Source organism: Eschrichtius robustus, chromosome 14, assembly GCF_028021215.1.
Source record: "Eschrichtius robustus isolate mEscRob2 chromosome 14, mEscRob2.pri, whole genome shotgun sequence".
In the NCBI taxonomy this organism is placed as follows: Eukaryota; Metazoa; Chordata; class Mammalia; order Artiodactyla; family Eschrichtiidae; genus Eschrichtius; species Eschrichtius robustus.
Genome location: NC_090837.1, coordinates 76,182,667 through 76,206,743, shown reverse-complemented (window position 1 = coordinate 76,206,743; position 24,077 = coordinate 76,182,667). Strand labels below are relative to the sequence as shown.

Here is a 24,077-nt window from a genome sequence, read left to right as displayed (position 1 = left end):
TCATGAAGGGTACAGTTTTATTATGCTCCATAGTGCACATAGCAGTTCTCAGTCAATTTATAGACCTGCTCACTCTTCTTTAGGTCCAGGGACTGTAGGATCTGGGTTTGGAAATCAGTAGAGTGGAGTCTTTTACAGTCTGTACAGTTCAAGGTGATCATTATAGACAGTCTTTATGAGGGACAGAAATTGATGTACTTTGGGTTCTGTATGCAAACACTGAGCTCAGGGGCTGGGCCATTGGTCAGGTGATATTACTTGTGTTGGGAACCAATAAGGATTTCTGTTCCACCAAATTACCACCAAACCAGAGAAGCAGGCCTATTGAATACTTTAAGTTTATAGAAGAATAAAGAGGAAAAGGAAGAGGTCAGAGCTGGTGTATCTCAGATGTCAGAGTGTGATAAGAAGTGTGGATGTTAGAGGTTGCAGAGTTGTGGTGGGAGAAGAATTAAAGCCACCAGAGATGAGACGTGGATGCTAAACAATTCCTCCAGGAGAAGGTGGTGAAAGATGAAATGTCTGAAGTAATGGAGAAGCAAAAGGAGCAGCTATTTGGTGAGTGCCTCCTAGGGACCCAGTTATTTACTTCTTGAAATAATTTTTTAGGAGGACGTTTATTTTGCTCATTTTGACAGGTGAGAAAACTGAGACTGAAAAAGATTAAGTAACTTGCTCAAGATCACACAATTAGTAATCAGTAGAGGTCAGAATCAAACCTAGGCTGTAAGACATCATTCTTTAAGACATTAAACTGTAAACTGTAATAGTAGGAACTAATTTGAGATGTTGCAGTAACAAAAGCCTTCAGGGACCTTGAAAGTACAGAGTAGTTATTAAGCCCTTTGTTCTGAATTTAGCATGGTTTAAGAGTTGCAGTGTCCATTATGGTGGCCACTAGCCACAAATGGCTTTTGAGCACTTGAACTATGCGTAGAGACACATGTTGAAATGATAATATTTTGGATATATTGGTTAAATAAAAATATATTATTAAAATTAATTTCCCCTGTTTCTTTTTACTTTTTAAAATACAGCTACTAGAAAACGTTATTAAATTACATATCTGGTTTATATTATATTTCTGTTAAACAGGATAGGTTTTGATTACATAATGCTAAGACTCTGCATGGATTGGCACCACCTTGTTGTTAGAGAACTCCAGATCATACCTGTTCATCCAGAGATAGGGTCCTTCCTGACCACAAAGTCCTACGCAGGATGCCCAAGCCTTAAAGGGCTTCCTAATCCCCAGCTACTGCTCAGGCTGTTTCTCACCACCCTTCACCCCCATCCCCCTCTTCAGTCAAAATGTACCTCAGAACCTGGTTCTTGCCCTGACAATTTGACAATTGATTCCTGATGACCTTGGTGCTTGGTTCCTGTTCTCAGCCCATCTGTCTACTGGGAGCGTGAGTTCCTATGTATATCCTGCCCAGGGTGCAGTCTTGACCCAGCTCTGCTTTGTTGTAACTGAATCCGCATTCATAAAATGTTTTCTATATTAGAGAACAGTAGTTTGTTAACTAAATCTAGGCTCTAAATAATTTGGATATGGATTAGCTACTTCCCATGATGTAACCCTCAGCATCGTCTTTTGTATCCAACCTACCTCAGCTTTGTATTATCTTGTTCAACTAATCTAGGTATATATATATATACCCTGAGCCCTGAATCTTTTCATGAAGATATCTTCAAATGTTGGTTTTCTTTCCCTAGGAGATTCCCTTACCAAGTCCCAGTGCCAGTATTCTGGTAATCCTGACAGTGCTGTTCTAAGTGTAAATGATCAGATTGACTCTACCACATGAGTTAAAGGTTTTGTTACTGTGAATCAGGACACCAGAGTCTCACTACTCACCTAAGGATGATTTGATAAAACTGGCTGAAAATACAGAGCTCAAGACCATGGATTTCATGGTGGCCCAGGAGGAGCAGGAATCACATCAAGCCCACCCATAAACATTGTTTCATTCATTCATCTTTCCCATTCATTTTGAGAACCTGATGCTGTTAGGCGTGTTCATTGCTAGGAATACAGAAATGAAAAAGATATAGTCCATATGATTTTATTAAATGTGTCAATATGTATTCACAATGATGTATGCATTTCCAGCTTTCTGGTGGAAGTTTGTATAAAATGAACATATTTACAGAAATTCAATTTACCCCAAAATGTCAGGAGCACAGCTCTTACATTAAACTTCTGGGCACAATAGAAATAGGAAAAAAGTTCTACCACTAGGGTTTTTTTGGTTTTTTTTCCCCTTTTCTTTTCCTTCTTTCCCTCCCTCCCTTTCTATCTTCCTTACTTCCTTCTTAGTAAAGGGTTTTTCATTGTCACAACTTGTTATATATTGATATATCCTTATACTTAGATAGTAGTCTCTTAATTGAAAGAATTTTTCTGTTGGTAACTATGTTGTCCACCCCTGAGAAACAATGTGGGATAGTTGGTGGCAAGATCAAGGTCAGGAGTGAGAAGACCTCTAATTCTTGTTCTATCCAGGTCTGCCCTAACTATTTAAAGCACTTTGAGCAAATAACTTATCTATTGTTGAGTTATAACTTATCTAGATAATCCAGAGATTATCTAGTCAATTATCTGTTGACTAGATAATCTCTGGAGCCCTGTTCAAATTTTTAACTTTATAATTCCATGAACTTTTACTCAAATGGCATTTGAGAAATATCTGAGACTGATTTGATGACATCTTAGGTATAGGTTCAAAGAATCAAACAAGTTACATCTTAGGCACCTAAGTTGTTTGCAGTTGTAGCAGGATGCATTAGTTTTATATACCAAGTTTTGATTAATATGAGTATTGGTGGAGGTCATGATTAATTGAAAATACGCAATTGATTTTGGGTCTATCATAAGTGGTAGTTGCTATTTGTTTTCAGAGAGCCAAGCCTCCCAAAGGCCAAGGGGCTGAGCATCATCTGGAAAGAATCCGACGCAGCCATCAGAAGCGTCATGCTATTTTGGCTTCCATTAAGTCAAACGAGCGGGATCGCTTGAAAGCTGAGTGGGACCAGCACAATGACCGCAAGTTTGTGGACAGTCTTGTGAAAGCAAGAGTCCAGGATGCCATGCAAGGGTTTATCATCAATACTGAAGAAAGACGAAATAAGTAAGGCTCGTAAACCAGCTGATCCAGACTCTGAAACATTCCTAAAACCACAGTTTGAGATTGATCAATCAAAAATCAAGTGAATTTTTACATTAAGGATCATGGCTGAGCTATGCATATTCCTACCAAACCAATAGCTATTGCTTGTTTCTGTTTTCACTTGTGATAACCTAGGTTTGATAGAAAGCAAAAGAACACACTGTTTCAAATTTCTTTATTTTTAATTAAAATCTGCTCATTTTGCTTTTTTGTTGAAGATATACATTACGTATCTCATCTGTATGTGATCAAATAAAATATGGCATAGATTAGTATCTTTATTGCTTTAAATGGCAACTAGTCTTATTTTATGGAATACTGTAATGATCTTTCCTTCTTACAAAATTTATGACTGAACGTGTACTTCTGAAATCAGATTTAACAAAATAAAAATCAGTTAGTGAAATGGTACATGTGGCATGATAGTTTTAATTTCCTTTTCTGTTGTCATTTTGTTTTGTGAACTTAGGTTACGTGAACTTTTAGCATCAGAAGAAAATGAATATTTTATTGAAATGCAATTGAAAGAAGAAACAATTGAGGAGAAAAAAGATAGAATGAGAGATAAAGTCAGATTATTAAGACAGAAGAAAGAAAAAGAGAGACAGGATTTTGTGGCTGAAAAGCTAGACCAGCAATTCAGGTAATAATATCAGAAAAACACACAGAATCTGAAGTTGGTATATTAAAAATTATTTAGGAAAGCTAACTACAGTAAAATGTAGCCTAAAGAGGGTATACACAGTAGTTGTACCTTTAAGTCTTGTTAATTATATATACATCATTGCATAATGCAGATACTGAGGAGTTTTGTTTGTCTTGTGGTGAGAATGCATAAGATTCACTCTCTTAGCATATTTCAAGTATATAATACAGTATTATTGCCTGTAGTCACCATACTGTACATTAGATCCCCAAAACTTATTCATTCATCTTATAACTGAAAATTTATATCCTTTGACCAATATGTTCAGATTTCTCCCACCCCATAACCCCTGAGAACCAGCATTCTACTCTCTGTTTCTATATGTTCAACTTTTTTTTCTTAGATTCCACATTTAGTGAGATCATACAGTACTTGTCTTTCTCTGTCCGGCTTATTTCACTTAGTATTATATCCTCCAGGTTCATCCATGTTGTCTCAAATGGCAGAATTTTCTTTTTTATGCTGAATAATATTCCATTTCATACTTTCTTTATCCATTCATACGTCAGTGGACACTTAGTTTGTTTCCATATGGTAGTTCTTGTTTTAATTTTTTGAGGGATCTCCATACTGATTTTCAGAACGGCGATACCAATTTATATTCCCACCAATTATTTTTATTATTATTATTTTTTTGCTATTGAGTTAAATGAGTTTCTTATGTATTTCAGATATTAACCCTTTAACAGATATATGGTTTGAAAATATTCTCTCCCATTCTGTAGGTTGCCTTTTTATTTTGTTGATTGTTTCCATTGCTGTGCAGAAGCTTTTAAATTGGATATAGTCCTACTGGTTTATTTTTCATTTTGTTGCCTTTGCTTTTAGTGTCATATCCGAAAAATCATTGTCAAGACCAATGTCAAGGAGCTTTTTCCCTATGCTTTCTTCTATGTGTTTTACAGTTTCAGGTCTTATGTTTAAGTTTTTAATCCATTTTGAGTTAATTTTTTTGAATGGTGTATATAGGGATGCAATTTCATTCTTTTGCATGTGGATATCCAGTTTTACCAAGACTGTTTATTGAAGAGTCTATCCTTTCCTCATTGTGTGTTCTTGGCCTCCTTGTAAAAGATTGGTTGACTATATATGCCTGGATTTATTTCTGGGCCCTCTATTCTGTTCCACTGGTCTATGCATCTGTATTTATGCAGCTACCGTACTGTTTTGATTATGATAGCTTTGTAATATAGTTGGAAATCAAGTGTGTGATGCTTCCAGCTTCGTTCTTCTTTCTCAAGATTGCTTTGGCTGTTCAGGGTCTTTTGTAATTCAGTTGGAATTTTGGGAGTTTTCTTTTTCTGTTTCTGTGAAAATGCCGTTGGAATTTGGATAGGGATTGCATTGAACCTGTAGATCACTTTGCGTAGTATGGACATTTTTTAAAAATTAATTAATTAATTAATTTTATTTATTTATTTTTGGCTGCGTTGGGTCTTCGTTGCTGCGTGCGGGCTTTCTCTAGTTGCAACGAGCAGGGGCTACTCTTCATTGTGGTGCGCAGGCTTCTCATTGTGGTGGCTTCTCTTGTTGCGGAGCATGGGCTCTAGGGTGGACAGGCTTCAGTAATTGTGGCTCATGGGCTTAGTTGCTCCACAGCATGTGGGATCTTCCCAGACCAGGGCTCGAACCCACGTCTCCTGCATTGGCAGGCAGATTCTTAACCACTGTGCCACCAGGGGAGCCCCAGTATGGACATTTTAAAAATATTAATTCTTCCAACCCAAGGGACAAAGGATATCTTTCCATTTATTTGAATCTTCAATTTCTTTCATCAGTGTCATAATTTTCAGTGTACAGATTTTTAACCTCCTTGGTTAAATTTATTCTTTCGTATTTTATTGCTTTTGAAGCTATTGCAAAAGGGATTGTTTTCTTAATTTCTCTTTCAGATAGTTCATTTTTAGTGTAAAAAATGCAACTGATTTTGTTTGTTGATTTCAAATCCTATAGCTTTACTGAATTCATTGATTAGTTCTAACAGTTTTTGATGGAGTCTTTAGGGTTTTCTACATGCAAGATCATGTCATCTGCAAACAGGTAATTTTACTTCTTCCTTTTCATTTTGGATGTCTTTTATTTCTTTTTCTTGCCTAATTGCTCTGGCTAGGATTTCCAGTACTATGTTGAATACAAGTGGCAAGAGTGGGCACCCTTGTCTTATCCCTGATTTTAGAGGAAAAGCCTTCAGTTTTCTACTTTTGAGCATGATGTTAGCTGTGCACTTGTTATATATGGCCTTTATTGTGTTGAGCTACAGTCCTTCTATACATAATTTGTTGAGAGTTTTTTTTTATCATGAATTTGTCAAACCTTTTTCTGTATTAAGATGATCATATAATTTTTATCCTTCATTCTGTTAATGTGGTATATCACATTTATTGATTTGCATATGCTGAACCATCCTTGCATCCCAAGGATAAATTCCACTTGATCATGGTATCTGATTCTTTTAATGTGCTGTTAAATTTGCCGTGCTAGTATTGTATTGAGGATTTTTGCATCTGTGTTCTTCAGGGATATTGGAAGTGTTTTCTCTTCTTCAATTTTTTTGGAGGATTTGAGAAAGATGGGTATTAATTCTTCTTTAAATATTTGGTAGAAATCACCAGTGAAATCATCTGGTCCTGGACTTTTCTTTATTGGAAGATTTTTGATTACTGGTTCAATCTCCTTACTCATTATTGGTCTTTTCAGATTTTCTATTTTGTCATGATTCAGCCTTGGTAGGTTATATGTGTCTAGGAATTTATCCATTTTTTAGATTATCTAATTTGTTTGCGTATAATTGTTCATAATAGTCTCTCATGATCCCTTGTATTACTGTAGTATCAGTTGTAATGTTTCCTCTTTCATTTCTGATTTTATTTATTCAAGTCTTCTCTCATTTTCCCTTAGCTAATCCAGCTAAAGGTTGTCAATTTTGTTTATCTTTTCAAAAAACCAGCTCTTAGTTTCATTGATAGGTTTTATCATTTTTCTAGTCTCTATTTCATTTATTTCTGCCCTGATCTTTGTTATTTTCTTCCTTCTGCTTACTTTGGGCTTAGTTTGTTCTTTTTATAGTTCCTTCAGGTTTAAAGTCAGGTTGTTTATTTGAGATCTTTCTTATCTCGTAATATAGGTGTTTATTGCTATAAACTTCCCTCTTAAAGCTACTTTTGTTGCATCCCATAAGTTTGGGTATGTTGTATTTCCATTTTCATTTAAGATATTTTATTTATTTATTTATTTATTTATTTATTTATTTATTTATTTATTTATTTATTTATTTATTTATGGGTCTGTTGGGTCTTCGTTTCTGTGCGAGGGCTTTCTCTAGTTGTGGCAAGCGGGGGCCACTCTTCATCGCGGTGCGCAGGCCTCTCACTATTGCGGCCTCTCTTGTTGCGGAGCACAGGCTCCAGACGCGCAGGCTCAGTAATTGTGGCTCACGGGCCTAGTTGCTCCGCGGCATGTGGGATATTCCCAGACCAGGGCTCAAACCCGTGTCCCCTGCATTGACAGGCAGATTCTCAACCACTGCGCCACCAGGGAAGCCCATTTAAGATATTTTTTGATTTCCCTTTTCATTTCTTCTTTGACCCATTGGTTATTCAGGAGTGTGCTGTTTAATTTCCACATATTTGTTAATTTTCCAGCTTTCTTCTGGTGTTTGGTTTCTAGTTTTATGCCATTGTGGTCAGAAAAGATACTTATATGATTTTAATCTTTTTAAATCTGTTAAGACTTTTTTGTGACCTAGCATGTGATCTATCCTGGAGAATGTTCCATGTGTACTTGAGAAGAATGTGTATTCTGCTGCTATTAGATGGAATGTTCTGTGTATGTCTGTTAGGTGCATTTGATCTAAAGTATGGTTCAATGCAGTGTTTCCTTACTGATTTTCTGTCTGGATGATCTATGCACTATTGAAAGTGGAGTATTGAAGTCCCCTACTATTACTGCACTGCTGTCTGTTTCTCCTTTGATATCTGTTAATATTTGCTTAACATATTTGAGTGCTCTCATGTTGGGTGCATATACAGCTGACCCCTTGAACAACACAGATTTGAACTCTGCAGGTCCACTTAAATGTGGTTTTTTCAATAAATGCAGTACTACATGATCTGGGATTAGTTGAATTCACAGATGTGGAACCAGGGATGTGGAGGGCTGACTACAGGACTTGAGCATCTGTGGGTTTTGGTATCTGTAGCAGGTCCTCAAACAAATCCCCTGCAGATACCAAGGGATGAGTCTATATTTATAATTGTTATATCCTCTTGATGAATTGACCCTTTTATCATTGTATAATGACGTTCTTTGTCTCTTATTACAGCTTTTGAGTTAAAGTGTGTTTTATCTAACATAAGTGTAGCTACCTCTGCTCTCTTGGTTTTTACTTGCATGAAATATCTTCTTCCATCCCTTCACTTTAAAGATATGTGTATCCTTAAAGCTGAAGCAAGTCTCTTGTAAGCAGCATATTGTTGGGTCTTGTTTTTTATCCATTCAGACACTCTGACTAGATAATTTCAAATTACCTGTCTTTGAGTTCTCAGATTTTTTTCCTCTGTTTTGTTTGTTCACGCCTGATGTTGATGCTGTCTCTTGGATTTTTCATTTCATTCATTGTATTCTTCAGCTCCGGAATTTCTGTTTGGTTCTTTTTGGTAATTTCTATCTCTGTTGAATTTCTCATTTTGTTCCTGTGTTGTTTTCCTGATTTTGTTGCATTGTCTATCTGTGTTCTCTTGTAGCTTACCAACCTTCCTTAAAACAATTGTTTCGAATTCTTCATCAGGTAATTCGTAGAGCTTTCTTTCTTTAGGATTGGTTATTAGAAAATCATTGTGTTCCTTTGTTGGTGTATGTTTCCTTGACTTTTTGTATGCTTTGAAGTCTTGTGTTCCTGTCTTTGCATTTAAAGAAGTATTTACCCCCTCCAGTTTTTACTAGCCGGCCTCAGGAAAAAAATACCGTCACCATTCAGCCCAGCTAGGGATTCTGAGAGCTTTCTCAGACCTTTTCTATGGATGCACCTGCTCTACACTTCTTGTTCTCTCGAGTGCATGTAAAGCACAGCCTCACATCCTGTCTTTGGCAGGATCTGGATTCTCCCTACTGTCTGCTAGAGGAGAAGATGCTGTAAGGGGCAAAGGGGACACTGGGAAGTGAATTTCAATGGACCATTAATATATTTTCCACTCTCTAGTAAATGTTTTTTGACACAATAATAAAAATGAAGTTTCATAAGTGGTTTGTGCTCTTAAAATACATATTAATTTGGTAACAATTTTCACAGATTTCATAGAGAGATCTTATATAACTAAGTATACAACTTCAAGTTGTATAACTTGCTAGTTAGATGAATTATTAGAATTTTTGAAGAAACAGTTATATCCTGCAACAATATACAGTAGCCCCCCTTATCCATCCCCAGTAAATGTCTGAAACTGGGGCGAGTACCAAACTCTTTATATACTATGTTTTTTCCAATACATACAGACCTATGATAAAGTTTAATTTATAAGTTAGGCACAGTCAAAGATTAACGATAATAATGAAATGGAACAGTTATAACAATATACTGTAATAAGATTCGTGAATGTGGTCTATCTCTGTGTCTCAAAATATCTTATTGTACTGTACTCACCCTTCTTCTTGTGATGATGTGAGATGATAAAATGTCTATGTGATAAGTAAGATGAAGTGAAGTGAATGATGTAGACGTTGTGATGTAGCATTAGGCTACTGGCCTTCTGACCACCTGTCAGAAGGAGGATCACCTCCTTCGGGTGATCCTGGATCATTGATCCATGAAGATGTTGATGGTTGATGTCAGGAGCAGAAAATGTTGATGGTTGGAGATCCCAAGTGGGTGCAAAATTTCATTACGCTACTTAGAACAGAGTGCAATTGAAACACTTATGAATTGTTTATTTCTGGAGTTTTCCATTTAATGTTTTCAGACCACAGTTGATCGTGGGTAATAGAAACTGGAGAAAGTGAAATGGTGGATAAGGGAGACTACCATAATTCATTTGAAATCCAACTGTTTTCAGTGTTTTTAATGTAATACTGCCAACTCTTTAATACAGAGCAGCAAATATAGTTTTAATTCATTATAAGAGTGAAGGGGCAGTTTTAAATTTTGATCAAGGATGCTAAATCAGGCCCCATTACTGAAAATATAATTGAGGCTTTAATGTATACATAAAGTGAGATGAAAATTTTCCTCTTCCTCTCCTTTCCCCTCCTCTTCCTTTTAGTATTCCATTGTGTGAATATACCACAATTTATTCATCTTCCAGGTTATAGGCATTTCAGTTATTTCCAGTTTATTCTTATAAATAAAGCTGCTGTGGACATTCTTGTACGTGTCTTCTGGTGGACAAGCACATTCATTTCTTTTAGCTATATTCAGTGGCATACCTAGAATATTTGATACCCTAGAATGGGTCATTTTTATTGCTCCAAGTCTTCTAAACAGCAAAATTATTTTCAGTAATAATAATGAAATGAAATGAAATGAATAACAATGACAAGGTAACCAGTGATTTAAAATTTTTTATTTTTAAATAATTATATATTCACAGCAATTGCAAAGATAGTACAAAAATCTCATGTATTCTTACAGTCCCAGTTTTCCCCAATGGTTATATCTTATGTAACTATAACATAGTATCCTACAAGGAAATTGACATTGGTATAATGTATGTATATAATTCTGTGCCATTTTATCACATGTGTAGATCCATCTAATCCCCCACCACAATCAAGATACAGAACTGTTCCATCACCACAAAGGTCTCCCTTGTGCTCCCCTTTATAGTCACAACCACCACTGTCACCCCCATCATTCCTAACCTCAGGCAACTTCTAATCCCTTTTCCATCTCCATAATTTCATCATTTCAAGAATTTTATATAAATAGAATCATACAATATGTGATCTTTTGAAATTGGCTTTTTTCAGTCAATGAATTGCCTTTGAGGTTCATCCAAATTGCGTATCAATAGTTTGTCCTTTTTATTGCTGAGTATTATTCCATTGCATGGATGTACTTAAGTTTCTATAAACCATTCACTTATTGTAGTACATTTTGATTGTTTCTAGTTTTTAACTATTATGAATGAATCTGATATGAACATTTGTGTACGGATATCCTTTCTCTAGGATAATTGCCATATGCTGGGTCTTATATGTATGCTTAATTTTGTAAGAAACTGACAAATTGTTTTCCAGTGTGGCTGTACGATTTTATATTTCTACCAGTAAGGTGTAAAAGATTAAGTTTTTCCATGTCTTTGCCAGCTTTTCGTACTGTCACTATTAGAACAGAGGTGTGTAATGATATCTCATTGCCACCTTTACTGGCATTTCCCTAATGGATGGTGTTGTTGAACAACTTTTCATATGCTTATTTGCCATGTGTATATTCAATTTGGTGAAGTGTCTCTTCATATTTTTTCCCATTTTCTAATTGGTTTAGCTGTTAAGTTTTGAAAATTCTTTGTATATTCCAGATATGAGTCCTTTGTAGGATATGTGGTTTAGAAATATTTTTTCCTAGTCTGTAGCTTGTTTTTTTTTCCTCTTAGTGGTGTCTTTCACAGAGAAAAAGTTGGTACATCATGAAAAAAACGTTTTTAATCCCCTACCCCCGTATTGCCTTTCCCCCCTTCCCTCTCCCCACTGGTAACCACTAGTTTGTTCTCTATATCTGTGAGTCTGCTTCTTTTTTGTTATATTCATTAGTTTCCTGTATTTTTTTGGATTCCATATGTAAGTGATATCATACGGTATTTGTATTTCTCTGTTTGACTTATTTCACTTAGCATAATGCTCTCCAAACCCATCCATATTGCTGCAAATGGCAAAATTTCATTCTTTTTTATGGCTGAGTAGTATTCCATTGTATATATATGCCATATCTTCTTTATCCATTCATCTGTTAATGGACACTTAGGTTGCTTCCATATCTTGACAATTATAAATAATGCTACTATGAACATTGGGGGTGCGTGTGTCTTTTTGAATTAGTGTTTATCTTTTTTTTTTCTTGGATATGTACCCAGGAGCGGAATTGCTGGGTCATATGGTAGTTCTGTTTTTAGTTTTTAGAGAAACCTTCATGCTGTTTTCCATAGTGGCTGCACTAATTTACATTGCTACCAATAGTGTAACATCCTTGCCAACATTCTTATTTATGTTCTTTTTGATGATAGCCATTCTTTTTTTTTTAACATCTTTATTGGAGTATAATTGCTTTACAATGTTGTGTTAGTTTCTGCTGTATAACAAAGTGAATCAGCTATACATATACATATATCCCTATATCCCCCTCCCTCTTGCATCTCCCTCCCACCCTCCCTATCCCACGCCTCTAGGTGGTCACAAAGCACTGAGCTAATCTCCCTGTACTATGCAGCTGCTTCTCACTAGCTATCTATTTTACATTTGGTAGTGTATATATATCCCTGCCACTCTCTTACTTCATCCCAGCTTACCCTTCCCCCTCCGCGTGTCCTCAAGACCATTCTCTACATCTCCGCCTTTATTCCTGTCCTGCCATTAGTTTCTTCAGAACCTTTTTTTTTTTTTTTTAGATTCTATATATATGTGTTAGCATACGGTGTTTGTTTTTCTCTTTCTGACTTACTTCACTCTATATGACAGACTCTAGGTCCATCCACCTCACTACAAATAACTCAATTTCATTTCTTTTTATGGCTGAGTAATATTCCATTGTATATATGTGCCACATCTTCTTTATCCATTCATCTGTCGATGGACACTTAGGTTGCTTCCATGTCCTGGCTATTGTAAACAGTGCTGCATTGAACATTGTGGTATATGACTCTTTTTGAATTATGGTTTTCTCAGGGTGTATGCCCAGTAGTGGGATTGCTGGGTCGTATGGTAGTTCTATTTTTCGTTTTTTAGGGAACCTCCATACTGTTCTCCAAAGTGGCTGTATCAATTTACATTCCCACCAACAGTGCAAGAGGGTTCCCTTTTCTCCACACCCTCTCCAGCATTTATTGTGTGTAGATTTTTTGATGATGGCCATTCTGACTGGTGTGAGGTGATACCTCATTGTAGTTGTGATTTGCATTTCTCTAATGATTAGTGATGTTGAGCAACCTTTCATGTGTTTGCTGGCAATCTGTATATCTTCTTTGGAGAAATGTCTATTTAGGTCTTCCGCCCAATTTTGGATTGGGTTGTTGTTTTTTTGATATTGAGCTGCATGAGCTGCTTGTAAATTTTGGAGATTAATCCTTTGTCAGTTGCTTCATTTGCAAATATTTTCTCCCATTCTGAGGGTTCTCTTTTCATCTTGTTTATGGTTTCCTTTGCTGTGCAAAAGCTTTTAAGTTTCATTAGGTGCCATTTGTTTATTTTTGTTTTTATTTCCATTTCTCTAGGAGGTGGGTCAAAAAAGATCTTGCTGTGATTTATGTCATAGAGTGTTCTGCCTATGTTTTCCTCTAAGAGTTTGATAGTGTCTGGCCTTACATTTAGGTCTTGAATCCATTTTGAGTTTATTTTTGTGTATGGTGTTAGGGAGTGTTCTAATTTCATTCTTTTCCATGTAGCTGTCCAGTTTTCCCAGCACCACTTATTGAAGAGGCTGTCTTTTTTCCACTGTATATTCTTGCCTCCTTTATCAAAGATAAGGTGACCATGTGTGCGTGGGTTTATCTCTGGGCTTTCTATCCTGTTCCATTGATCTATATTTCTGTTTCTGTGCCAGTACCATACTGTCTTGATTACTGTAGCTTTGTAGTATCATCTGACGTTCGAGAGCCTGATTCCTCCAGCTCCGTTTTTCTTTCTCAAGATTGCTTTGGCTATTCAGGGTCTTTTGTGTTTCCATACAAATTGTGCAATTTTTTGTTTTAGTTCTGTGAAAAATGCCATTGGTAGTTTGATAGGGGTTGCATTGAATCTGTAGATTGCTTTCGGTAGTGTAGTCATTTTCACAATATTGATTCTTCCAATCCGAGAACATGGTATATCTCTCCAACTGTTTGTATCATTGTTAATTTCTTTCAGCAGTGTCTTATAGTTTTCTGCATATAGGTCTTTTGTCTCCTTAGGTGGGTTTATTCCTAGGTATTTTATTCTTTTTGTTGCAATGGTAAATGGTAGTGTTTCCTTAATTTCTCTTTAGGATTTTTCATCATTAGTATATAGGAATGCAAGAGATTTCTGTGCATTAATTTTGTATCCTGCTACTTAACCAAATTCATTGATTAGCTCTAGTAGTTTTCTGGTGGCATCTTTAGGATTCTCTATATACAGTATCATGTCATCTGCAAACAGTGATAGCTTTGCTTCTTCTTTTCCAATTTGGATTCCTTTTATTTGTTTTTCTTCTCTGATTCCTGTGGCTAAACTTCCAAAACTATATTGAATAATAACGGTGAGAGTGGACAACCTTGTCTTGTTCCTGATCTTAGAGGAAATGGTTTCCGTTTTTCACCATTGAGAATGATGTTGGCTGTGGGTGTGTCATACATGGCCTTTATTATGTTGAGGTAAGTTCCCTCTATGCCTGCTTTCTGGAGGGTTTTTATCATAAATGGGTGTTGAATTTTGTCAAATCTTTTTTTGCATCTATTGAGATGATCATACGGTTTTCCTCCTTCAATTTGTTAATATGGTGTATCCCATTGATTGATTTGCATATATTGAAGAATCCTTGCATTCCTGGGATAAACCCCACTTGATCATGGTGTATGATCCTTTTAATGTGCTGTTGGATTCTGTTTGCTAGTATTTTGTTGAGGATTTTTGCATCTATGTTCATCAGTGATATTGGCCTGTAGTTTTCTTTCTTTGTGACATCTTTGTCTGGTTTTGGTATCAGGGTGATGGTGGCCTCGTAGAATGAGTTTGGGAGTGTTCCTCCCTCTGCTATATTTTGGAAGAGTTTGAGAAAGATAGGTGTTAGCTCTTCTCTAAATGTTTGATAGAATTCGCCTGTGAAGCCATCTGGTCCTGGGCTTTTGCTTGTTGGAAGATTTTTAATCACAGTTTCAATTTCAGTGCTTGTGATTGGTTTGTTTATATTTTCTATTTCTTCCTTGTTTAGTCTTGGAAGGTTGTACATTTCTACGAATTTGTCCATTTCTTCCAGGTTGTCCATTTTATTGGCTATAGCTGCTTGTAGTAATCTCTCATGATCCTTTTGTATTTCTGCAGTGTCAGTTCTACTTTTTCCTTTCTAATTCTATTGATTTGAGTCTTCTCCCTTTTTTTCTTGATAAGTCTGGCTAATGCTTTATCAGTTTTGTTTATCTTCTCAAAGACCAGCTTTTTTTTTTTAGTTTTATTGATCTTTGCTATCGTTTTCTTCATTTCTTTTTTGTTTATTTCTGATCTGATCTTTATGATTTCTTTCCTTCTGCTAACTTTGGGTTTTTTTTGTTCTTCTTTCTCTAATTGCTTTAAGTGTAAGGTTAGGTTGTTTATTTGAGATGTTTCTTGTTTCTTAAGGTAGGATTGTATTGCTATACACTTCCCTCTTAGAACTGCTTTTGCTGTATCCCATAGGCTTTGGGTCGTCGTGTTTTCATTGTCATTTGTTTCTAGGTATTTTTTGATTTCCTCTTTGATTTCTTCAGTGATCTGTTGGTTATTTAGTAGTGTATTGTTTAGCCTCCATGTGTTTGTATTTCTTACAGATTTTTTCCTGTAATTGATATCTAGTCTCATAGCATTGTGGTCAGAAATGATACTTGATACAATTTCAATTTTCTTAAATTTACCAAGGCTTGATTTGTGACCCAAGATATGATCTATCCTGGAGAATGTTCCATGAGCACTTGAGAAGAATGTGTATTCTGTTGTTTTTGGATGAAATGTCCTATAAATATCAATTAAGTCCATCTTGTTTAATGTATCATTTAAAGCTTGTGTTTCCTTTTTTATTTTCATTTTGGATGATCTGTCCATTGGTGAAAGTGGGGTGTTAAAGTCTCCTACTATGATTGTGTTACTGTCGATTTCCCCTTTTATGGCTGTTAACATTTGCCTTATGTATTGAGGTGCTCCTATGTTGGGTGCATAAATATTTACAATTGTTATATCTTCTTCTTGGATTGATCCCTTGATCATTATGTAGTGTCCTTCTTTGTCTCTTGTAATAGTCTTTATTTTAAAGTCTATTTTGTCTGATATGAGAATTGCTACTCCAGGTTTCTTTTGATTTCCTTTTGTATGGAATATCTTTTTCCATCCCCTCACTTTCAGTCTGTATGTGTCCCTAGGTCTTAAGTGGGTCTGTTGCATACAACATATATATGGGTCTTTTTTTTGTATCCCTTCAGCCAGTCTATTTCTTTTGGTTGGAGCATTTAATCCATTTACATTTGAGGTAATTATCGATATGTATGTTCCTCTTACCATTTTCTTAATTGTTTTGGGTTTGTTATTGTAGGTCTTTTCCTTCTCTTGTGTTTCCTGCCTAGAGAAGTTCCTTTAACATTTGTTGTAAAGCTGGTTTGATGGTGCTGAATTCTCTTGGTGTTTGCTTGTCTGTAAAGGTTTTAATTTCTCCATCGAATCTGAATGAGATCCTGGCTGGATAGAGTAATCTTAGCTGTAGGTTCTTCCCTTTCTTCACTTTAAATATGTCCTGCCAGTCCCTTCTGGCTTGCAGAGTTTCTGCTGAAAGATCAGCTGTTAACCTTATGGGGATTCCCTTGTATGTTGTTTGTTGCTTTTCCCTTGCTGCTTTTAATATTTTTTCTTTGTATTTAATTTTTGATAGTTTGATTAATATGTGTCTTGGCATGTTTCTCCTTGGAATTATCCTGTATGGGACTCTCTGCGCTTCCTGGACTTGACTATTTCCTTTCCCATATTAGGGAAGTTTTCAACTATATTCTCTTCAAATATTTTCTCAGTCCCTTTCTTTTTCTCTTCTTCTTCTGGGACCCCTATAATTTGAATGTTGGTGCATTTTATATTGTCCCAGAGGTCTCTGAGACTGTCCTCAATTCTTTTCATTCTTTTTTCTTTATTCTGCTCTGCGGTAGTTATTTCCACTATTTTATCTTCAAGGTCACTTATCCGTTCTTCTGCCTCAATTATTCTGCTATTGATTCCTTCTAGAGAATTTTTTATTTCATTTATTGTGTTGTTCATCATGGTTTGTTTGCTCTTTAGCTCTTCCAGCTCCTTGTTAAATGTTTCTTGTATTTTCTCCTTCTACTTCCAAGATTTTGCATCATCTTTATTTTCATTACTCTGAATTCTTTTTCAGGTGAACTGCCCATTTTCTCTTCATTTGTTTGGTCTGGTGGGTTTTTACCTTGCTCCTTCCTCTGCTGTGTGTTTCTCTGTCTTCTCATTTTGCTTAACTTACTGTGTTTGGGGGTCTCCTTTTCGCAGGCTGCAGGTTCATAGTTCCTGTTGTTTTTGTTGTCTGCCCCCAGTGGCTAAGGTTGGTTCAGTTGGTTGTGTAGGCTTCGTGGTGGAGGGGACTAGTGCCTGTGTTCTGGTGGATGAGGCTGGATCTTGTCTTTCTGGTGGGCAGGACTGCATCCGGTGGTGTGTTTTGGGTCGTCTGTGAACTTAGTGTGATTTTAGGCAGCCTCTCTGGTAATGGGTGGGGTTGTGTTCCTGTCTTGCTAGTTGTTTGGCATAGGGTGTCCAGCACTTGAGGTTGCTGGTCATTGAGTGGAGCTGGGTCTTAGCACTGAGATGGAGATCTCTGGGAGAGCTTTTGCTGTTTGATATTACATGAAGCCAGGAGGTCTCTGGTGGACCAACATCTGAACTCGGCTTTCCTACCTCAGAGGCACAGGCCTGACACCTGACCAGAGCACCAAGACCCTGTCAACCACATGGCTCAGAAGAAAAGTGAGAAAAAAAGAAAGAAGTAAAGAAAAAAATAAAGTTATTAAAATAAAAAATTTAAATTATTATTAACAAATAAAAATTAAAAAGTAATTTAAAAAAAAGAAAGAAAGAAGGAAGAGAGCAACCAAACCAAAAAACAAATCCACGAATGATAAAAAGCACTAAAAACTATACTAAAAAAAAAAAAAAAAAGGAGAGACAGAACCCTAGGACAAATGGTAAAAGCAAAGCTAAACAGACAGAATCACACAAAGAAGCATACACATACACACTCACAAAAAGAGAACAAGAAAAAATATATATATATCTATATATAAAAAAACAAAGGAAGTAAGCAACCATATCAATAAACAAACCTACCAATGATAATGAACTCTAAATACTAAACTAAGATAAACATAAAACCAAAAACAAATTACATGCAGGAAGGAAACCCCAAGTCTGCAGTTGCTCCCAAAGTCCACCGCCTCAATTTTGGGATGGTTTGTTGTCTGTTTAGGTATTCCACAGATGCAGGGTACATCAAGTTGATTGTGGAGATTTAATCTGCTGCTCCTGAGGCTGCTGGGAGAGATTTCCCTTTCTCTTCTTTGTTCGCACAGCTCCTGGGGTTCAGCTTTGGATTTGGCCCCGCCTCTGCGTGTAGGTGGTCTGAGGGCGTCTGTTCTTCACCCAGACAGGACGGGGTTAAAGGAGGAGCTGCTTCGGGGGCTCTTGCTCACTGAGGCCGGGGGGAGGGAGGGGTATGGAATGCGGGGCGAGCCTGCGGCGGCAGAGGCTGGCGTGATGTTGCACCAGCCTGAGGCGTGCCATGTGTTCTCCCGGGGAAGTTGTCCCTGGATCATGGGACCCTGGCAGTGGTGGGCTGCACAGGATCCCGGGATGGGAGGTGTGGCTAGTGACCTGTGCTTGCACACAGGCTTCTTGGTGGCTGCAGCAGCAGCCTTAGCAGTTTATGCCCGTCTCTGGGGTCCGCACTGATAGCCACGGCTCGCGCCCGTCTCTGGAACTCGTTTAGGCGGTGCTCTGAATCCCCGCTCCTCACGCACCCCAAAACAATGGTCTCTTGCCTCTTAGGCAGTTCCAGACTTTTTCCCCGGCCCCCCGCCCCCGGCTGGCTGTGGCACACTAGCCCCTTCAGGCTGTGTTCATGCAGCCAACCCCAGTCCTCTCCCTGTGATCCGACCTCCGAAGCCCGAGCCTCCGCTCCCAGCCCGCACCCACCCTGGTGGGTGAGCAGACAAGCCTCTCTGGCTGGTGAGTGCTGGCCAGCACCGATCCTCTGTGTGGGAATCTCTCCGCTTTGCCCTCTGCACCCCTGTTGCTGTGCTCTCCTCTGTGGCTCTGAAGCTTCCCTGCTCTGCCACCCCTCTCTGCCAGTGAAGGGGCTTCCTACTGTGTGGAAACTTTTCCCCCTTCACAGCTCCCTCCCAGAGGTGCAGGTCCTGTCCCTATTCTTTTGTCTGTTTTTCTTTCTTTCTTTTGCCCTACCCAGGTACGTGGGGAGTTTCTTGCCTTTGGGGAGGTCTGAGGTCTTCTGCCAGTGTTCAGTAGGAGTTGTTCCACATGTAGATGTACTTGTGGGGAGTACGGTGATCTCCACGTCTCATTCCTCTGCCATCTTGGAGCTCTCCCCCGACGATAGCCATTCTGACAGGTGCAAGGTGATATCTCATTGTGGTTTTGTTTCTTTCTTCTTCTTCTTTTTTTTTTTTTTTTTTTTGGCTGCGCCTCGCACCTCATGGGATCTTAGTTCTCCGACCAGGGATTGAACCTGGGCCCCCGGCAGTGAAAGCATGGAGTGCTAACCACTGGACCACCAGGGAATCCCCTCATTTGTGGTTTTGATTTGCATTTCCCTGATGATTAGCCATGTTGAGCATCTTTTCATGTGCTTTTTGGCCACTTGCATACCCTCTTTGGAGAAATGTCTTCAGTTCTTCTGCCCATTTTTTAATCCTTTTATTTTTTTCTTTTCTTTTGATGTTGAGTTGTATGAACTGTTTATATATGTTGGATATTAACCCCTTATCAGTCATATCATTTGCAAATATTTTCTCCCATTCAGTAGGTTGTCTTTTCATTTTGTCGATGGTTTATTTTGCTGTGCAAAAGCTTTTAAGTTTAGTTAGGTCCCATTTGTTTATTTTTGCTTTTATTTCCCTTGTTTTAGGAGACAGATGCAAAAAATTATTGCTATGGTTTATGTCAAAGAGTCTTCTGTCTATGTTTTACTCTAGGAGTTTTATGGTATCTGATCTTACATTTAGATCTTTAATCCACTTTGAGCTTACTTTTATATATGATGTTAGAGAATGTTCTGATTTCGTTATTCTACATGTAGCTGTCCAGTTTTCCCAACACTTATTGAAGAGACTGTATTTTCTCCATTGTATATTCTTGCCTCCTTTGTCATAGATTAATTGACCATAAGTTCGTGGGTTTATTTCTGGGCTCTCTATTCTGTTCCATTGATCTTTGTGTCTGTTTTTGTGCCAGTACCATACTGTTGTGATTACTGTAGCTTTGTGGTATAGTCTGAAGTCAGGGAGCATGGTTTCTCCAGCTGTATTCTTCTTTCTCAAGATTGCTTTAGCTGTTTGGGGTCTTCTGTGTTTCCATACAGATTTTAAAATTATTTGTTCTATTTCTGTGAACGATGCCATTGGTATTTTGATAGGGGTTGCATTGAATCTGTAGATTGCCTTGGGTGTGGTATGATCCTTTTTAACAATATTAATTCTTCCAATCCAAGAACACAATGTATCTTTCCATTTAATTGTGTCATCTTCAATTCCATTCATTAGAGTCTTTTAGTGTTCCAAGTACAGATCTTTTACCTCCTTAGGTAGGTTTATTCCTATGTATTTTATTCTTTTTGATGCGATGGTAAATGGGATTGTTTCCTTAATTTCTCTTTCTGATAATTTGTTGTTAGTGTATAGAAATGCAACATATTTCTGTATATTAATTTTGTATCCTGAAACTTTACCAAATTCACCAATGAGCTCTAGTAGTTTTCTGGTGGTGTCTGTAGGATTTTTCTATGTATAGTATCATGTCATCTGCAAACAGTTTTAGTTCTTTGTTTCCAATTAGAATTCCTTTTATTTCTTTTTCTTCTCTGATTGCTGTGCCTAGGACTTCCGAACTGTTAAATAAAAGTGGTGAGAGTGGGCATTCTTGTCTTATTCCTGAGCTTAGTGGAAATGCTTTCAGTTCTTCACTGTTGAGTATGATGTTAGCTGTGGGTTTGTCATGCATGGGCTTTATTATGTTGAGGTATGTTCCCTCTGTGCCCCAAATTTCTTTTTAAATGTCCTATATTTGTACATGGTGATTGGACCCCAGATTAAGGAAGGAATTTTTTTGGCTTTTTATTATTTTATGGTGTTTTTATTAAATGAATATCCTAGGATGTGTGGTTAGAACACTTGATGATATAATGAAGTACCAAGGAACTCCAGGACCAGACTGCCAGGTCTTCAGTCCCTGCTCTACTACATATTGAATGTATGAAATTACATAAGATACTTAACAGCTCCGTGCCTTCATTTCCTCATCTATAAACTGGGGATAAAATAATAATAATAATTAGCTTACAATAGTGTTTGTTGCAGCATTGGTTGTTATGAAGATCATAAGAGAGTTCAAACATGTAAAGTGCTTAGAACAGTGCCTGGCAAATAGTAAGCACTTAATAACTGTTGCTAATAATATTACTACTCCTGGTTCTGTGGCTTGGAAAGATACTTAGGCTCCCTGAGTTTCTATTTCTTTCTTTCTTTTCTTTTTTTTAATTATTTTTTAAAATTTTATTTAGTTATTTATTTTTGGCTGTTGGGTCTTCGTTGCTGTGCGCGGGCTTTCTCTAGTTGCGGTGAGCGAGGGCTACTCTTCATTGCAGTGCGCGTGCTTCTCATTGCAGTCGCTTCTCTTGTGACAGAGCATGGGCTGTAGGTCCGCAGGCTTCAATAGTTATGGCACACGGGCTCAGTAGTTGTGGCTCAAGGCTCTAGAGTGCAGGCTCAATAGTTGTGGCACACGGGCTTAGTTGCTCCGCAGCATGTAGGATCTTCCCAGACAAGGGCTCGAACCCGTGTCCCTTGCATTGGCAGGCGGATTCTTAACCACTGCACCACCAGGGAAGTCCCTCTTTTTTTTTAAATATTTATTTATTTATTTGGCTGTGCCGGGTCTTACTTGTGGCATTTGGTATCTTCATTGCCGCATGCAGGATCTTTAGCTGCAGCATGCAAGATCTTTTAGTTGCGGCATGTGGGATCTAGTTCCCTGACCAGGGATTGAACCCGGATCCCCTGCATTGGGAGCGTGGAGTCTTAACCCCTGGACCACCAGGGAAGTGCCAGGTTTTGATTTCTTAAACTCTAAAATGGGGATAATACTTGCTGCCCCATCTAAGTTATAAGGCACTTAAGAGGATGAAATAAGATTTTATGTGTGAAAGTACGATGTGAAGCACTGACAAAAAGTTTTCCTCTTATCAATGATTATTATCATTAAAATAGATAGATATTCTATTTGATGTTTTTTAGCTCATCTATTTTAATTTTACTTTTTGCATATAAATAATTTATATGATATAGTTACATATTAATAACCTCATATAATTTATAAACAATGTTGTGGGTGCTTAGAATTTTTTTTACTGAAAGACATACATAATCAAAAAAGCTTGAAGACCTACTGATCTAAAGAAATGTTTATGATATGAACTCATTCATGCAGTGTTAACACATTATTGACTGGGGGATTTTTGCATAAACTAACGCCTGTGGCCGAAGATTTGTTTTGTAAGTGAATATTGAAACACCCACGTTTGAGTAAATATCAACAACTTTTTTTGCACTTAATGTATTTATTTGAAACTTCGTACGTGTCTTACTAAAGCATTCTAATATTTCGTTAGAGTGTGATAAGCCCTAGCAGGCACCTCTGTGCAGGGGAACAGAACATCTATTACAAATATACCATGTTTCACTGTGCTTTCCCCTGGAAGAGCAGACTCTACACTTTCTGGTGGCTTTTTTTTTTTTTTTTTAGTCCTGTGGATATTATTTCCTCTATAATACGTTATTTTATTTTACTTGATAGTTGACAAGGTGGATCTTTGCGGGGGGCTCTTTTAGAAACGCCACAAGAAGGACCAGGTGCGGGACTACCACTACATTCACCAGAATGGTCAGTTACCCATTCTCTAGCTACTGCTAACAAAAATTGCTTGTAAGTCATTTTATTCTGTGCATTAAAGCTACAATAAATTTTAAACGCATTGAATAAACCACAGTTACTCAAATAGAAACCCACTTTCTTATACCATTTCTGAGTTTTCCAGAGGATATTGAAGTTTTCCAGATATTGATCGGATCAATCAACTCCTTTCATATATTTATTATACTCTACTAGACAAGTGGGCTTAGTTATCTGATGGCCACTCCTCCTGTCTTCCTTTCCTGTAGATGCTATGGAGGCGTCATGAATAGCTCTCACCATGCGGACTAACCTCTTGTCTTTCCATATAAGATGAATCACTTCTCCCTTCCATAAGAATGTCATTTCTCCCCTCTGTAGATTTTTAGATTTCTCCTTTAATTGATTTGGTAGACCACGATTATCTCTTATAGTCCCACAAACTCTGGTTTTATTTTTCAACAATACTTCAGATGTGGACACACTGTTGTAATAATTGTCTTGGTAAATATGGTGCCATGAACTAAGATAAGGTTATAGGACTGAAACTGTTTCCTGAAGTTTCTTTTCTTCACCCGTGTAAATCTCAAGGTTGCGTATATATCCAGTTTCACTTTTGCTAACCATCCTGACCAAAATTCCATATTTTGTACGTTTTCCAGGATTATAGGTTTTGAATCTGAGTCGTCCTCTCCACTTTATCATTGCCTCATCAAGTGATAGCTCTTGTTTGAGTATATAGATCAATTGGAATTTTGGTAGAAAATAATCCAAAAGAGGTTTAACTTTTGAAATTCTGTCTGCAGGAAGTGGAGTTTCCAAGTTATCATTAAAGTGAAGAAATGTCATTATTTTTTCGAACCTTATTCTTGTCATGATCTTTGGAAAGATAGGTTTCAAGTAAGGGATCAGCCAACTGTTCTTTCCAGTGTGACTTTCTTATTTGTCCCATCAAAATTATTAATCCAAGAAACTTCTCCATGTCACTATTGGTTATATCAGTCCATTTTAAAGCCTTATCATACTTTTTATATGATTTTTCATTCTGTTGGTGATACAAGTTTGTTTGAGAAGTGACCAACTCGAAAAAGTCATTACCAAAAATTAATTCTGTTAGTTTGCTA

General features: G+C 37.3%; 1 protein-coding gene across 1 annotated transcript in view; it reads left to right on the top strand.

Annotated features, from left to right (window-relative positions):
• Nucleotides 1-24,077, top strand: part of MBD1 (methyl-CpG binding domain protein 1) — a 72,049-nt gene that overhangs the window by 19,142 nt on the left and 28,830 nt on the right. Inside the window, 2 exon segments of the mRNA XM_068563401.1 lie at nucleotides 2,905-3,134; nucleotides 3,643-3,816. Coding sequence (XP_068419502.1) covers nucleotides 2,905-3,134; nucleotides 3,643-3,816 — 404 coding nt within the window.